We start from the raw sequence: 16,244 nt of genomic DNA, 5'->3' as shown, positions 1-16,244 counted from the left end.
AAGACAAGCCCAATAAACATTTTGTAACGGACGAAAAAAAATAAATTGTGTTCCAGCCCAATAAACATTTTATAAAGGAATAAAAATATAAACGCCGTTGCCGGGTATCGAACCCGGGTCACCCGCGTGACAGGCGGGAATACTTACCACTATACTACAACGACTTTGTTGATGGTTCAAATCCAACGTAAAAACAATACTTTACATAGCTGTTATATCTGGTTAACAAGGCGGGAGACAACTTATATGTTATGAATGGCGTTGCTTGACGTAAACACCTAAAGGTCCAGCCATGTCCATGTCCTCCTGGTACACTAAATTGATCTCTCTCACTAAACAATTGAGTTCATACGCGAACCAAGGCAGCCATGAACAAGCTCTCAATCTCTTCCGCCAAATGCACTCTTCTTTCGCCTTACCTCTTGACGCACACGTCTTCTCACTCGCCCTCAAATCCTGCGCCGCAGCCTTCCATCCTGTCCTCGGCGAATCCATCCATGCCCACGCCGTCAAATCGAACTTCCTCTCAAACCCATATGTGGGGTCCGCGCTACTCGATGTTTATGGTAAATGCGTCTCTGTTTCTCACGCTCGCAAACTGTTCGACAAAATTCCCCAGAGGAATGCTGTTGTGTGGAACGCTATGATTTCACATTATACTCACTGTGGGAAGATCAGGGAAGCGGTTGAGCTGTACGAGGCAATGGATGTTATGCCAAATGAGTCTTCTTTCAATGCTATCATTAAGGGTTTGGTTGGTACAGAGGATGGGTCTTATAAGGCAATTGGATTCTATAGGAAGATGATTGAGTTTAGATTCAGGCCTACTTTGATTACACTTCTTGCGCTAGTATCAGCTTGTTCTGTTATCGGGGCGCTTCGGTTGATAAAAGAGATTCATTCTTATGCTTTTAGGAATATGATTGAGCCGCATCCGCAGTTGAAAAGCGGGTTAGTAGAGGCGTATGGGAGGTGCGGAAGCATTGATTATGTCAAACTGGTGTTTGAGAGCATGGTTCAGAGGGATGTGGTTGCTTGGAGTAGCTTGGTGTCTGCTTATGCGCTTCACGGTGACGCTGAATCTGCTCTCAAAACATTTCAAGAAATGGAATCCGCTAATGTACGACCTGATGACATAGCGTTTTTGAACGTGCTAAAGGCTTGTAGTCACGCTGGGTTAGCTGATGAGGCTCTTGGTTACTTTAAGAGGATACATGAGGGTTACGGTTTGCGTGCAAGCAAGGACCATTACTCGTGTTTGGTGGATGTCTTAAGCAGAGTAGGAAGGTTTGAAGAAGCTTACAAAGTGATTCAAGCTATGCCTGAGAAGCCAACGGCTAAGACATGGGGCGCTCTTCTTGGAGCTTGTAGGAACTACGGGGAGGTTGAGCTAGCAGAGATTGCTGCAAAGGAACTGTGGAAGATAGAGCCGGAGAATCCAGCGAATTATGTGTTGTTGGGGAAGATATATATGAGTGTTGGAAGACAAGAAGAGGCAGAGAGGCTTAGAATGGAGATGAGAGATAGAGGAGTGAAGGTTTCACCTGGTAGTAGTTGGTGCTTGTTCAAGGATTGACATATGAGCATTGTTCATGAAACTATTGTAATGTGTGATGACAAACCTCATCATTAAAGATTATGTGATGAGCTTTCCATCTTGGACTAAGTGCTTTCACTATTTATTTTATTAGGAAAAAGAGTAATTAACTTGGTGGAATGCACCTGAATATACATAGTTTTGTTTTTCGATGAGAATGGAAATATAATCACAATGCAACATTGTATTCATTAACTTGGTAGAAAGTAACTAATTTTATTTATTTCAATAATGGTTGTGTTGATCTTAATGAAATGAACTATTTGACATGATGGAAAAAGGTGTATGATATGTAGGAAACAGAGATAGTGAAGTTGTTTGGTATCATGCTACCTGTTAAACCTCTTGATCCCCTTTTGCCAACTCGAACAAAGGTATCCATTTTCTTCTTCCGTGATTCATGTGTCTCAGAAATTTTTAAATTTTTTTTGGTTTTAATTCGCATAACTACATTTGTAATTTCAGTATTATCGAAAAGTTCATGCATAAATCTTATAATAATTAGCAGTAATTATCTTTATCAACTTCTATAAAATCCACGTTTGGAAGGCTTCTTTGTTGTAAACCTAAGCTATCAAAGGCTTCATAAAACTCTTGAATGAACAGATCTTCAAAGCTAGCGGATAGAAAGTATGATGATGATGGATCATCGAAGGGCACCACAAAAGCTTCTAATGGCCTTTTATGCAACGCACAAGCCTAAATCTATGTGAATCCACAGAAAGAAAGAGGCTCACACATTTCCTAGCTAAGGAATCCACATTATAAGCATAGAGAAACAAGAAACAAGAAACAAGCATAAAGCTTCAAAAGAGAAAAACTATGTTTTTATTCAATAATCAAGTTTGCCTTTACAATGAGTTGAGATGAGCTTTATATGCTCGTACACAAGACTATTGTAGTCAAAATAAATAAGAAATTAAGCATATGAATAATTTGGCTTGTTAAAAGGCTAATCTCAAAGGAGTTAGATCAGCTCATAATGGACTGTGTTGACCACACCTTTTACTTCTTTAAATAACATCTTGAGCAGCTGATAAGGAGGCTTAAGATGTGGTCTGATGTTGTTGAAATCCAGCTGATTAAAACCAGCCATAGAGTTGAATTGGCAAGGTTCATCCAAGTTCAAATATGATAAGTCTTGTCTTCTTTGTATCTTGAAGCATTCAGAATAATTCTGAGAGTTTTAAACCTTCTTGCAGCTTCAGTTTTGTCTTGAGACCTCCTGGTTTCCATACTTTGGATTGAAGAAATCCAAATAATGCCAGTTCTTTAGTCGACCGGTTTAATGCCAAATTGAAAAACTTGAATGTGGTTAGGTTTCTTCTTGAATTTAGCTGGTTATGAGAATATCATCAGTTGATATCAGGATTGCATCATTCTTAGTTTATAGTATTTTTAGTTTCCGTACTATAATTTTGTGATGAATAGATATTAATGTTTTAAATTTACAAGAAAGGTCATTATTTCCTTAACAAAAAACAAAAAGATTGTTTGTGTTCTTTTATATAGTTTTTATGTAGTTATGTATTCTAGAATTTACATTATATGGTGACACTTCAAAACTCAGATAATCATTATAATAAGTAATTTGTCAAAATTCAAAAGCATGATAATCTGGTAACATTAGTTTTTTGTTTGACCAAAAACTGTGCATTCTGAAATCTAAGCGAGTTGAAGGTTCGAATTTGATCATTGTCCCCTTAAATGATGAGATATTGTCGATTAAGTTTCCACATTTACTTATCTTTCTCAAATAGAAAACGGAACACTACAACATTAAAAACATTACAAGGTTTTTTTGCTTTAGTTTTCTTTTGTTCTCTCATACTTACTAAATATTTGTGTCTGTGTCTTTTCAAAGGGTTGAGTGCAAGTTCATCTAAAGATGTGAGAGAGTATTTCTCTGAACTTCACCTCCACAAGAATGTGTTCATTTAGAAGGGTGGTAAAGATAAGGAAGCTATTGAAATGGCTTTGTCATACAACATGCAACATATGACAAACATATGAGGAGTCTTAGCATGTCACAAGATTACATAGGTAGCAACAATCTCAATATTTTGGAACCAATCGGCCAGTTTGGAACAAGACTTACCGTAAGTATAAGATGTTAGTTAAGCTGGTGTCAGTTGTCTATTCTAGTACTAATCAGATAGTCATTATAATAAGTAATTTGTCACAATTCAGATAGTCATTATAATAAGTAATTTGTCAAAACTCAAAAGCATGATAATTTGGTAACATTAGTTTTTTGTTTGACCAAAAGTTGTACATTGATTGAAATCTGAGCGAGTTGAAGGTTCGAATTTGATCATTGTCGATTAAGTTTCCGCGTTTACTTATCTTTTTCAAATAGAAAGCGGAACACTACAAAATGAAAAACATTGAAGATCATGTTGAACTCATTTCCCTTAGCTTTTAACTCTTGACTGTGGATACTAGCTAGCAAAGGAGATAGATATTCGTTTCTACTCAAGCATCTCCTCTATCATAGTTTGTGTTGAAATTGAAAGATTTTATATGAAAACATTAAAAATAATTACATAATTTAAATTACTACAAAAGAATTTTACATCTATAACTCACATATAGGCAGTACTACAACTCGTGGACAAAAAGAAGACATTACTACAACTTTTTTTGACAACAACATTACTAATTATTTATGAAATAACCAAAAAACAATTAAAAATAGTTTTTGAAAGAGAGAGATAGAAGAGAAAATGAGAGAGAAAAAGATTTTGGGTAGTTTGTGAATTTTGATTCTTTTTCTTAGTTATTGAATGCAATTTCTATTACTACATACGAGTATACTACAGATTCTGATAAGTAAAGTAAAGTTTACTACTGGTATTAAAGTATAATTTAGATAAACTAGACAAAAATTAAATTACTAAAAGGTTAATTAAATTGAAAAAGATAATTACAGAGGCGAGAAGATTAAATATCTTATTTTACAACAAGATTAGCTTGAGTTAATTGATAGTAGCCAAAAAGAGAGATGATGTTTTATGGATTGGTGTGAGTTGTGGCAATTCACTTCATTCTCGTATAACGAATAAACGAATCGTTTTTCTTTTCAACACATCACCACTCAGGAAAAATGAACTATCTAAACTCTGGGCTAAACTCTGTTTTGTCAACAACAATTTAATAGCAAACCCTTTTTAAAAAAAAAAAAAGTTATCCCCTAGACTATATTTGAAAAGTGACTTTGCCACATGTTTTCTCTACAATCATTCTCACAAAAATAATATGACATCCCATAGTCTATATTTGAGAAGTTATTTGCCACATGTCTTCTCTGCAATCGTTTTCACAAAAAAAATTGTGACGTGGCTATTAAGATTGATGACATGTCATATGGTTAAATATGACATGGACAATTACATTTAATGCTAATATATATTTTTGGAAATCTTTTTAGAATATGGCAATAACTCATATATTACATTTAATATTGATTTATATTTTTGGTAAATTTTGTAGAATATGGTAATAACTCATAAATCATCACTAAAATAAATATATTCAAATATGATATTTTGAATTTCAAAATATTATATAATTATACTTTTATAATAATAAAAATTTTATTATCTAAAATTTTCTAAATTTTCTGAATTAAAAAAAAATAAATCGTAATATCATTAGTTTCTTTTAAATATCTACAAATTATATAAATATTATTTAGTTTTAAATTTTGATAACTATACAATTTTATATGATTTTTAGTAATTTTGTACAAGTTGATTTAATAATTTAACAAATTGAAATAAATAATTTTTTATCTAAGATTTTAACTTTATATATATACACATATATTCTTAAATATAATTTAAAAAAAAATATTTTCTCTTAATTTTATGCTTAATTAATGATATTTATATTAATTATTAGTCAAAATAATAAAATATATAATATTAATAAATTACATTTTAAAATATAAAATTTAACTTTTAAAAAATTCATCACTGTACATGGTGCATGAAAACACCTAGATTAATAATTGTGACATAGCTACTAAAATGATGACATGTCTTATAGATTAATATGACATGGACAATTATATTTAATGTTAATTTATATTTTTGATAAAAAATTAAAATATGGTAATAACTCATATATTATATTATTATCGATTTATATTTTTGAACTTTTTAAAAATATGGCAATAACGCATAAATCATCATTAAAATAAATATATTCAATTATGACATTTCAAATTTTGAAATATCATTTAAATTAAAAATATTTCAAATATATATACATATTTTTAGAAAATTATAAAATTAAATCATAAAATCAAATTAAATTGTAAAATCATTAGTTTCTTATATATATTTACAGATTTTACAAATATTATTTAGTTTTAACTTTTGACAATTCTGAAATTTTACATATTTATTTAATATATTTAATTAAAATAAATAGATATAAAAATATACCTAAGATTATAATTTTAAATATATACATGCACATTCTTAAATATAATTCAAAATAAACAAAATTGGTTTTATCTTAATTTTAATATTCAGTTAAATCCAATTTATATTAAAATATTGATAAAAAAAGAAAATTTATAATATTAATAAAAAAATAAATATAATTTATATTTATCTTTTAAAAATATTTTAAAATTCTTTTACTGCACATGGTGCAGGAAAACACCTAGTTACTACTAAAATTGATGACATGTCTTATAGATTAATATGACATGGACAATTATATTTAATGTCAATTTATATTTTTGGTAAACTTTTAAAAATATGGTAATAACTCATATATTACATTTATTTTCAATTTATATTTTTGGACTTTTTTAAATATGGTAATAACTCATAAATCATCATTAAAATAAATATATTCAATTATGGCATTTCAAATTTCGAAATATCATTTAAATTAAAAAATATTTCAAAATCCCCTACACTATATTTGAGAAGTGATTTGCCACATGTTTTCTCTACAATCATTCTCACAAAATAATATGACATGACTACTAAAATTGATGACATCTCTTATAGATTAATATGACATGGACAATTATATTTAATGTCAATTTATATTTTTGGTAAACTTTTTAAAATATGGTAATAACTCATATATTACATTTATTTTCGATTTATATTTTTGGATTTTTTTTAAATATGGTAATAACTCATAAATCATCATTAAAATAAATATATTCAATTATGGCATTTCAAATTTCGAAATATCATTTAAATTAAAAAATATTTCAAAATATATACATATTTTTAGAAAATTATAAAAATTAAATCATAAAATCAAATAAAATCATAAAATCATTAGTTTCTTATAATATTTTTAATTTTATTTTTTTAAAATTATGAAATTTTAGATCCCCTAGACTATATTTGAAAAGTGATTTGCCACATGTTTTCTCTACAATCATTTTCACAAAATAATATGATATGGCTACTAAAATTGATGACATGTATTATAGATTAATATGACATGGACAATTATATTTAATGTTAATTTATTTTTTTGGTAAACTTTTTAAAATATGGTAATAACTCATATATTACATTTATTGTTGATTTTTATTTTTAGACTTTTTAAAAATATGGTAATAACTCATAAATCATCATTAAATATATATATATATATTCAATTATGGCATTTCAAATTTCAAAATATCATTTAAATTAAAAATATTTCAAAAATATATATATTTTTAGAAAATTATAAAATTAAATCATAAAATCAAATTAAATCGTAAAATCATTAGTTTCTTATATATATCTATAGATTTTATAAATATTGTTTAATTTTAATTTTGATAATTATGAAATTTTACATATTTATTTAATATATTTAATTAAATAAATAGATAGAAAAATCTACCTAAGACTATATTTTTAAATATATACATTCACAATCTTAAATATAATTTAAATAAACAAAATTGTTTTTATCTTAATTTTAATGTTCAGTTAAATCAAATTTATATTAAAATATTAATAAGAAAAAAAGAAAATTTATAATATTAATAATAATTAAATATAATTTATATTTATTTGTTAAAAATTATTTTAAAATTTGTTTACTGTACATGTTGCAGGAAAACACTTAGTAACAAAATGAAATTATAAGAAGAACCATATAATATAATAAATATCATGATGTCAAAAAAAATATTATAACCGGAAAATCTACAAGGAAGTGTAATTCTGATATTATCCTCGCCATTGGTTGCATTGTGTAATGGGCCTAGCCTTCTGTGAGCCAGCCTTAAGCGGACACGGCGTCTGTAATGGCAGAACCATGCAGTTATACTGCAAACACAGCGAGCTGCTCGCCGGGATTTCGGCGGCCGGACTAATCTGTATTCCCGTCAGAAAGTTATGCTGCAAATACAGCGTATGTATGCTCGCTGATAACAGCCTCTCCACAAAGCTCGTTGGGACTTCTCCGGTGAACCGATTGCTGTTCAGGTAGAGATTCTGGACGCTTGAGAGAAGCGGAGATATCCAGCCGGAGAATCGATTGTAGCTGAGATCAACGGTTGGGATCGTCACTTGACTTGCTGGCTGAATGTATCCGTAGAAGAAATTGCGTTGTAACTGGAGGCTTGTGATTGGAAAGGCAAAGATTCGACCGGGAATTGTACCGGTTAGCCGGTTTAAGCTGAGATCGAGGTAGTTAATCTGGTTTAATCGAAGTAAAACCCGGTCCACTGGTCCGGTTAACTGGTTCCATGCGAGTGAGAGGTATTGCAGCGAGGGAGGGAAAGACGCGGGAGAGAGTGAGCCGGTGAGGCTGTTGCGTTTGAGATCGATTCGCGTTAGAGTATGTGAGAGAAACGGAGGGATTGATCCGGTTAAGTGATTGTGGCAGAGAATCAAATTGGAGAGCTCAGGTAACGATCCGATCGCCGGCGAAATGGTTCCGGTGAGCTGATTGTAGCTCAAATCGAGTGTTCTGAGACGGCGGACTTCGCCGAGGCTCGCCGGAATCTCGCCGGAGATGAAATTCCGGCTGATTGCGAGGAAGCGGAGGTCTTTTAACTGAGAGATTGTTGCCGGTAAAGCACCCATGATTCTGCCGGGGACAATGGAGAGCTCCGTGAGAGCAGAGAGCTTGCCTATCGCCGGGTTGATTCGACCGGATAAACCGGGTGAGCCGGCTCTGGGATCCCCGAGGTTGAGAGAAACCACTTTGTCTCCGTCGCAGTAGACGCCGGCGAAGCTGCAGGGATCAGAGGTGAAATCCCAAGACCGGAAGTAATTGGAACCTGGCAGATCATGGAGAGATTTACGAATTGCTTGCAGAGCCAAGAAATCGACAGGGTTGAGAATAGCCTCCGCTAAGAATCCGAATCGGAGTAGAAGCAACACACACCAAAGCAACTGTGTAAATCTCATCTTTTTGTAAATTAGCTGTTTCAGCTTCAAGAAACAGAGACTAATGATATATATATATATATATATATAAGAAATGGAAGTACAGATAACAATCTGTAAAGTGGGTTTATTTTCTGATTTCTCGTGAGAGGCAAGTGAAGCTGTGTGGTGGAAATACAGAGGTATTCTCGTGGGAGCTTTAATGGAGGATTGTCAAACCACTAAAAAGGATAAAAGGGTTTCTTCGAGGGAAGAGAAAGACTAATCAAAGTGGCTTGAGGAGGAAGCCAAAACAAGAGGTGAAATATTCTTCGTCGTCTTCTTCCTTTTTACTCGTTTTCTGCTTTTTTATCTTTCATGGCTTGTGATAGAAGACAAAATATGAAATTAATAGAATCGGACAAGAATGCTAAATTAAGAAAGGTTTAACATTTGGGTTGTGTCATGAAAACATGAACAATGCGTTTAAACGGCTGTCCGAGTCTTACGCGGCTTCGGAAATTAAGAGATCAGCAGGTTCGGTTCCAAAAGTTCGGTCTCATCACGTGACTTGTGTGTGCGTTCAGTTCTACAGTCTCGAGTGACAGCTTGGACGAGCCAGAATTCTGTGACACGTCAGTTTGTGGTTCGATCATTACTTTTTTTCATTTTTTTTGTACTACATTGTTATTATTTTTTTATCGATTTTCTTTTTATCATATAGTTTTATCGACTTAATACATCCAAGGATGTATTTTATAAGGCAAAACTAGCCTGACAGTTTGATTTTTATAAGTGATACTACATTTAACAAAGCACTAGAATTTTAATAGTATACGAAATATGGCAAATGGTTAACGTAACACATGAGCTTAGTCAAAAAAGCAAAAAGAGTCCTCGAATTTTATAAATGTATGCGTCATATTCTAACTAAGTTAATAAAATAATTGGTAAAAGTTGGAGAATTTTATTTTCTATTCTTTCAAGTAAATTTGGTAAAAGGTAAAAACAGAGATATATGTTATATTCTTATATTTCTTACTCATTTTGGCTATGACAACAACCTGCAGTTTAGCGCCGTGTGTTGTATGTAAAATGGGAAAACTTATGAACGGAGGCAAACAAATGCAAAAGAGCTCGGACCACAAGTCTTAACAACACACAGAGATGCATGAGATGGTCAACATTTGTATCACTTGCCTAATTTTTTTTACAAAACAAACTCTAATCCTATGCTGTTGGAAGAAAAATAATGGATGGTTGGTAACTTGGTATGACTAGCCTTGCGAAAACATTATTATTAATATAGCATAAAATTCTAGTTTATTTTGTTAAAAAATGTTTTATTACTCATTCTACTAGAGAGAGACTAGGGTAGTGGACGAAATTTAGAATTATGAAAAAGAAACATGGCTTTGCAGGAAAGCGAAGGCAATAAGTTCCAATCACAAAGAACACACACAAAAAGTCTAAGCCTAGAAGAACAACATGGTCCCAGGCTCCCAGCACGTGACAACTAACACACTTATTTTGGGACTCTCTGTTTGTTTGGTCTGTGGTCGAGTCCTCTCACCAAACACGGTAATATAACTAATAGTAAGTGTAACTCGCAAAAGATATGATATGACTTTTGAATCGATTCAGTTTTCTTAACGTCCTCCTAAATCCTAATAAGAATTTTAACGGAATTAAACATCGAGAAACTTTTGTTGGCACTCGACAAAAATAATAATCTCAAAATGATGAAGAGGGACGAGAACCCTGATAAGATAAAATGATTATATCAAACTTTGATAATATCTCCATGCCTTGAATTTATGTTCATAGGTCTCTTTCACTTTACATACTATCTTTTTCTTCTATAAACAATCTTCATCAAGTGATGATAATAAACACATGGCTTCAAATTTGATTGCATTTATACATACAATATTGTTTATTTTTGTTTTGCATCTACCTTCTTTTTCTTTGCTATATATATTTTTTTTGCTTAATTCATTGCTAGTCTAAAATTTGAGGTTAGGACTGTGGACTTTTGGTTCAGTCAAACACCGAGTGGGCTTCAGTGTCGAAACCCATTTCCGTGTAAACCTGCAAGAGAAACAAGGAAGCCCAAGTCTCAGCCCAGAAATAAACAAGTGACGGCTAAACTGAAACGGTGCGTTTTCAAGAGTGGTAGAGTTTGTTATAACAAACTCATGAGCTGTCATCATCACTACGGCGAGGAAGAGAGAGAATCACATCGAGAGAGAAAGATCAAGGAAGAGAGAAGACGACTTAGCTTTGAGATCACGAGGTTGAAGTTCGACGGAGTCACGAAAGCGGTACACGATCAGGTTGGATCATTCCGGCGGTGACTTTCCGGCTTCATAGAGGAAGTGATAAGCTCGCTAAATCTCTCTTGTATTGCTCTGGTTTATTGGCTTACGCCATTATTGTTGAGCTTGTAACCTTGATTGATCAAAACATTCGATAGTGATCAGTTGAGGGATGCCGTTCCCTCCCCGGTGAGTAGATCAGCGAACACCGGGTGAACAAATCTTGTGTTGTTCATTTGTTCTTCATTGCTCTGTTCTCGAACCTGAAACGAAATCGAAGAAACCAAATCACGTTAACATTCAAGAAGCTAAACCTAACCTAATCGGATCTAAATACTCAACAATTGGTATCAGAGCACAAGGTTGGGTGCTAAGGTAACAAGTAAGATCAGATCTGATAAGGAAGGAGAAGGAGAGGTTACTTATCTGTGATTACTTGCTGCGATCACTGAGGTTTGTAGATCTCCTGCTTGTGTTGCTGTGATTGCTGCTATTCGCTTTCTGTGTGCAGTTGCTCCTGAGATCCTTACGTTTCAAGATGGAGAGAACTCATGGAAAGTTCGAGATGGATAAGTTTGATGGGAAGGGGGACTTCGGTATGTGGAAGTACAAGATGATGGCTCAGTTGGAGATTCAAGGTCTCCTTGCAGTGTTACAAGACGACTTCGTGGTTACGTCAGTATCTGAAAAGCAAGAAGAAGGTGAGAAACCTAAAGTTGATCAGAAGAAGGCTGATAAAGATCTACGAGTCAGAAGCTTACTGTGTACCTGCTTGAGTGATTCAATCTTGAGGAAAATCATGCACGAGCAGACTGCTCTTGGCATGTGGAAGTCCCTGGAGAAGCTGTATCAGCTCAAGTCTCTTCCAAACAGGATCTACCTGAAGCGTCAGTTCTCCTGCTACAAAATGGAAGAGGATAAGTCGATTGAAGAAAATGTGGATGTGTTTCTAAAACTGATAGCTGATCTAGAGAGTTTGAAGGTTACCATTACAGATGAAGATCAAGCTATACAGTTGCTCTCTGGTCTTCCTACTGCGTATGAGCAACTGGTCCACACTCTTCAATACGGCACTGGCAGAGACACTCTCACTGTCTCTGAAGTTGTTACATCTGCATATTCAAAAGAAGCTGAGCTCAGACAGAAAGGTTTACTGAATAAAAAGAAAACTACATCAGAAGGCCTATCTGTTGAGTCAAGAGGAAGGTCGTCTAAGCGATCAGATAATGGTAACAACAAGAAGTACAACAGGTCTAGAAGCAAAGGTGATCGATCTAAGTCTAGAGGCAGATCAGATAAGACTAAGAAAGGCACGTGTTTCTCATGTGGCAAAGAAGGTCACTGGAAGCGTGATTGTCCAACCAGAGGACACAAAAATGGTGGTGAACAAGCAGTGAATTCAGTAACTGAGATAAGGCAACCATTAGTACTTACAGCAAGCATACATGACTCTAGAGACGAGTGGGTTCTGGACTCAGGTTGCACATTTCACATTACACCTAACAAGGATGTCTTATTTGATCTACAAGAAGGAGATGGAAGCAAAGTTCTAATGGCGAACAACACTCAATGCGAAGTCAAGGGCATTGGTAAAATCAAAATTACTAATGAAGATGGAGCAGTGATTATTCTCAAAGATGTTCGCTATATGCCAGACATGAGCAGGAACTTAATCTCCTATGGAATGCTAGAGAAATCAGGGTGTAACTATCAAGGTGGAGATTTCACTGTGACATTCTACAAAGATGGACAGAAGGTGATCACTGGCAAGTATGAGAATGGGTTGTACTATCTACAAGGAACAGTGTCACGTGGTGAAGCTAATATCAGTGAGTCTACTGACGCAAAGACTACTATATGGCATTCACGGTTAGGACACATGAGTTCTAAGAACATGGAGATGCTCGTGAAGGAAGGTTATATACCTAAGACTGAAGTGGGGAAGCTAGAGTTTTGTGAAGGCTGCGTATTGGGTAAATCACATAAACAAAGTTTCCCTAAGGCAAAGCATACTACTAAAGGCATCCTAGAGTATGTGCATTCAGATCTATGGGGTTCTCCATCAACTCCAGAGAGTCTGGCTAGTTGCAAATATTTCATAAGCTTCATAGATGACTTCTCAAAGAAAGTTTGGGTCTACTTCCTAAGAACTAAAGACGAAGCATTTTCTAAGTTTGTGGAATGGAAAGAAGCTGTTGAGAGTCATACTGAGAAGAAGATCAAGTGCCTTCGCACTGATAATGGGTTGGAGTATTGCAATAAGCAGTTTGACGAGTTGTGCAGAAAGTCTGGAATCAAACGACATAGAACATGTAACTACACTCCTCAACAGAATGGGGTTTCAGAACGTATGAACCGCACCATAATGGATAAAGTGAGAAGCATGCTAGCTGAGACCGGATTAGGACAGGAGTTTTGGGCAGAAGCTACTTCTACAGCTGTGTATCTGATAAACAGGACACCAAATTCAACCATTGACTTTAAACTTCCAGAAGAAGTTTGGTCAGGGAATAGGCCTGATTTATCACACTTAAGGAGGTTTGGTTGCACAGCCTATGTTCACGTTACTCAGGACAAGACTAGCCCTAGAGCAGTTAAAGGAGTTTTCGTGGGTTATCCATTTGGTGTGAAGGGTTACAGAGTGTGGATTCCAGAGGACCTAAAGTGTACTACGAGCAGAAACGTTGTGTTCAGAGAGGATGAGATCTACAAAGACACGCAAGCTAAGAAGGTTACAGAGATTGAGAAGGATTCAGGAAAGCAAACTAAGGAGCCGAATAAAAAGGTATCTTTCAGTCCAAGTCTGATTCGAGGACCGAGTGGTCCCAACTATGAACATGGTGAAACGTCTGATCCTGGAAACTCAGATCAGTCTCAACAAGATTCAGAGGTTCATGGGAGTTCAAGCGACTCAGAGAGTGACAGTGATACAGAAGGTTTGACGTTTGTTGAGGATAATGAATCTACAGGCTCTATTGATAACTACATGCTTGCGAGAGATCGAGTCAGAAGGCAGAATGTCAGGCCACCATCTAGATATGAAGATGCTAACCTAGTTGCCTATGCACTAGCTGTGGCTGATGATATTGAGAGGGAAGAACCTAAATCATACGAAGAAGCAAAGAGGAGTAAAGACTGGAAGCACTGGGATAATGCTGCAGACGAAGAGATGGATTCACTTGACAGAAATCACACTTGGGATCTCATTGAGAGACCAAAAGGTCAGAAGACCGTTGGCTGCAAGTGGCTCTTCAAGTATAAACCGGGAATCCCCGGTGTGGAGGACAGGAGATACAAGGGAAGATTAGTTGCTAAAGGGTATTCACAGAAGGAAGGCATTGACTACAATGAAGTGTTTTCACCAGTTGTCAAGCACGTCTCCATAAGACTGATGCTTTCAATTGTGGTGAACAGAGACTATGAGTTAGAACAACTAGACGTCAAGACTGCTTTTCTACATGGGAACCTAGACGAAAGGATTCTAATGGATCAACCTGAAGGTTATGTGAAACCCGGGGATGAGAACAAGGTGTGTCTCCTAAGGAAGTCTCTATATGGTCTAAAGCAATCTCCTAGACAGTGGAATCTACGGTTTGACTGTTTTATGAAGAAAGAAAAGTTTCTACAGAGTGAGTATGATTCTTGTGTCTACATGAGAAGTGTTGATACCCCTAAGGAAATTTATCTACTTCTCTACGTGGATGATATGCTAATTGCTTCAGGAGATATGACTGAGATTCAGAAGATGAAAGACAGTCTGAGCAGAGAATTCGAAATGAAAGATTTAGGAAGGGCTTCCAGAATTCTTGGAATGGACATTATTCGTGACAGGAAGAAGGGAACTTTAGTACTCTCTCAGGAGGCATACATTGAGAAAGTTCTAAAGAGTTTCGGAATGCAAGATGCTAAGCCAGTCACAACTCCATTGGCGCCTCAATTCAAACTGAAGAGTCAAACCAAGGCAGAGGCGTTAGCAGGTGCAGCTGAGATGGAAGGAATCCCTTATGCAAGTGCAGTCGGGAGCCTCATGTATGCCATGATTGGCTCAAGACCAGACTTAGCACATGCAGTGGGAGTTGTGAGCAGGTTTATGTCTAAACCTAGTATGGAGCATTGGTTGGCGGTGAAGTGGATTTTAAAGTTTCTACGTGGTGAATCTAAAACCAGTTTAACGTTTGTTAAGAGTGATGTGCGTTCTATTGAGGGTTTTTCAGATTCAGATTACTCGGCTGACTTAGACAGACGACGTTCAGTTACTGGGTATGTGTTCAAGGTTTGGGGTAATACAGTTTCGTGGAGATCTAACCTACAATCAGTTGTAGCTTTGTCGACTACTGAGGCAGAGTATATGGCACTCTCCACAGCAACCAAAGAAGCTATTTGGTTAAAAGGGATATGTGAAGAACTAGGCCTAAAACCAAGAAGTGTTAAGATGCATTGTGATTCACAGAGTGCCCTAGCTCTAGCTAAAAACAGAGTATTTCACGAAAGGACTAAGCATGTTGCAAACAAGTATCACTTCATCCGTGATATTGTTGCTCAGGGTGATATTATCCTACACAAGATTCACACAAGCAAAAACCCAGCTGATTTCCTAACTAAAGTGTTACCTGGTCCGAAGTTCAGACTTTGCTCTGAGCTGGTGAATCTGTTCTGAGAAGGAAGCAGCTCCGGGTAACGATGTGGCTCCGTTGTTGGTTACCTCGCAAAGAATACAAATTTCAGGGAGTTAGTTAACATTATCATTCTTATGAGTTGTTACTACACTCACTGGAATCAAACCAACTTGAAGTGAAAAGAGAGAAATCGTTACCCGAGTATAGGAAGCGAGGTGGAGTTTCCTTCTCAGGTGGAGTTTCAGTTTCAGGTGGAGTCTCTTCAAGGTTCCTGAAACAGAAAGAAGATCAGAGTCAATAAGAGTTTTCATCATCAGTGTCAGTTCATCTTGAAAGCTTCAGTGTTCATCGAAAGGAAGAG

At 35.2% G+C, this 16,244-nt stretch overlaps 2 protein-coding genes and 1 non-coding gene across 3 annotated transcripts; 1 reads left to right on the top strand and 2 right to left on the bottom strand.

The window, feature by feature from the left end:
- Positions 1-92: 92 nt before the first annotated feature.
- TRNAD-GUC (transfer RNA aspartic acid (anticodon GUC)) lies at positions 93-164 on the bottom strand. The gene has a single exon. It is a non-coding gene; the product is annotated as a tRNA-Asp (tRNA).
- Positions 165-200: 36 nt separating this feature from the next.
- Positions 201-1,687, top strand: LOC108820923 (putative pentatricopeptide repeat-containing protein At1g03510). Its single transcript, XM_018593954.2, has one exon. It carries the CDS (start codon positions 293-295, stop codon positions 1,574-1,576), a length of 1,284 nt encoding a protein of 427 aa, XP_018449456.1. The 5' UTR covers positions 201-292; the 3' UTR covers positions 1,577-1,687.
- Positions 1,688-7,722: 6,035 nt separating this feature from the next.
- LOC108837379 (LRR receptor-like serine/threonine-protein kinase ERL1) lies at positions 7,723-9,548 on the bottom strand. The gene has a single exon (XM_018610434.2). It carries the CDS (start codon positions 8,989-8,991, stop codon positions 7,804-7,806), a length of 1,188 nt encoding a protein of 395 aa, XP_018465936.1. The 5' UTR covers positions 8,992-9,548; the 3' UTR covers positions 7,723-7,803.
- Positions 9,549-16,244: the final 6,696 nt, after the last annotated feature.

Source organism: Raphanus sativus, chromosome 8, assembly GCF_000801105.2.
Source record: "Raphanus sativus cultivar WK10039 chromosome 8, ASM80110v3, whole genome shotgun sequence".
Classification (NCBI taxonomy): Eukaryota; Viridiplantae; Streptophyta; class Magnoliopsida; order Brassicales; family Brassicaceae; genus Raphanus; species Raphanus sativus.
Note: the sequence above shows the minus strand (reverse complement) of the source record. Positions and strands in the feature narration are given on the sequence as shown.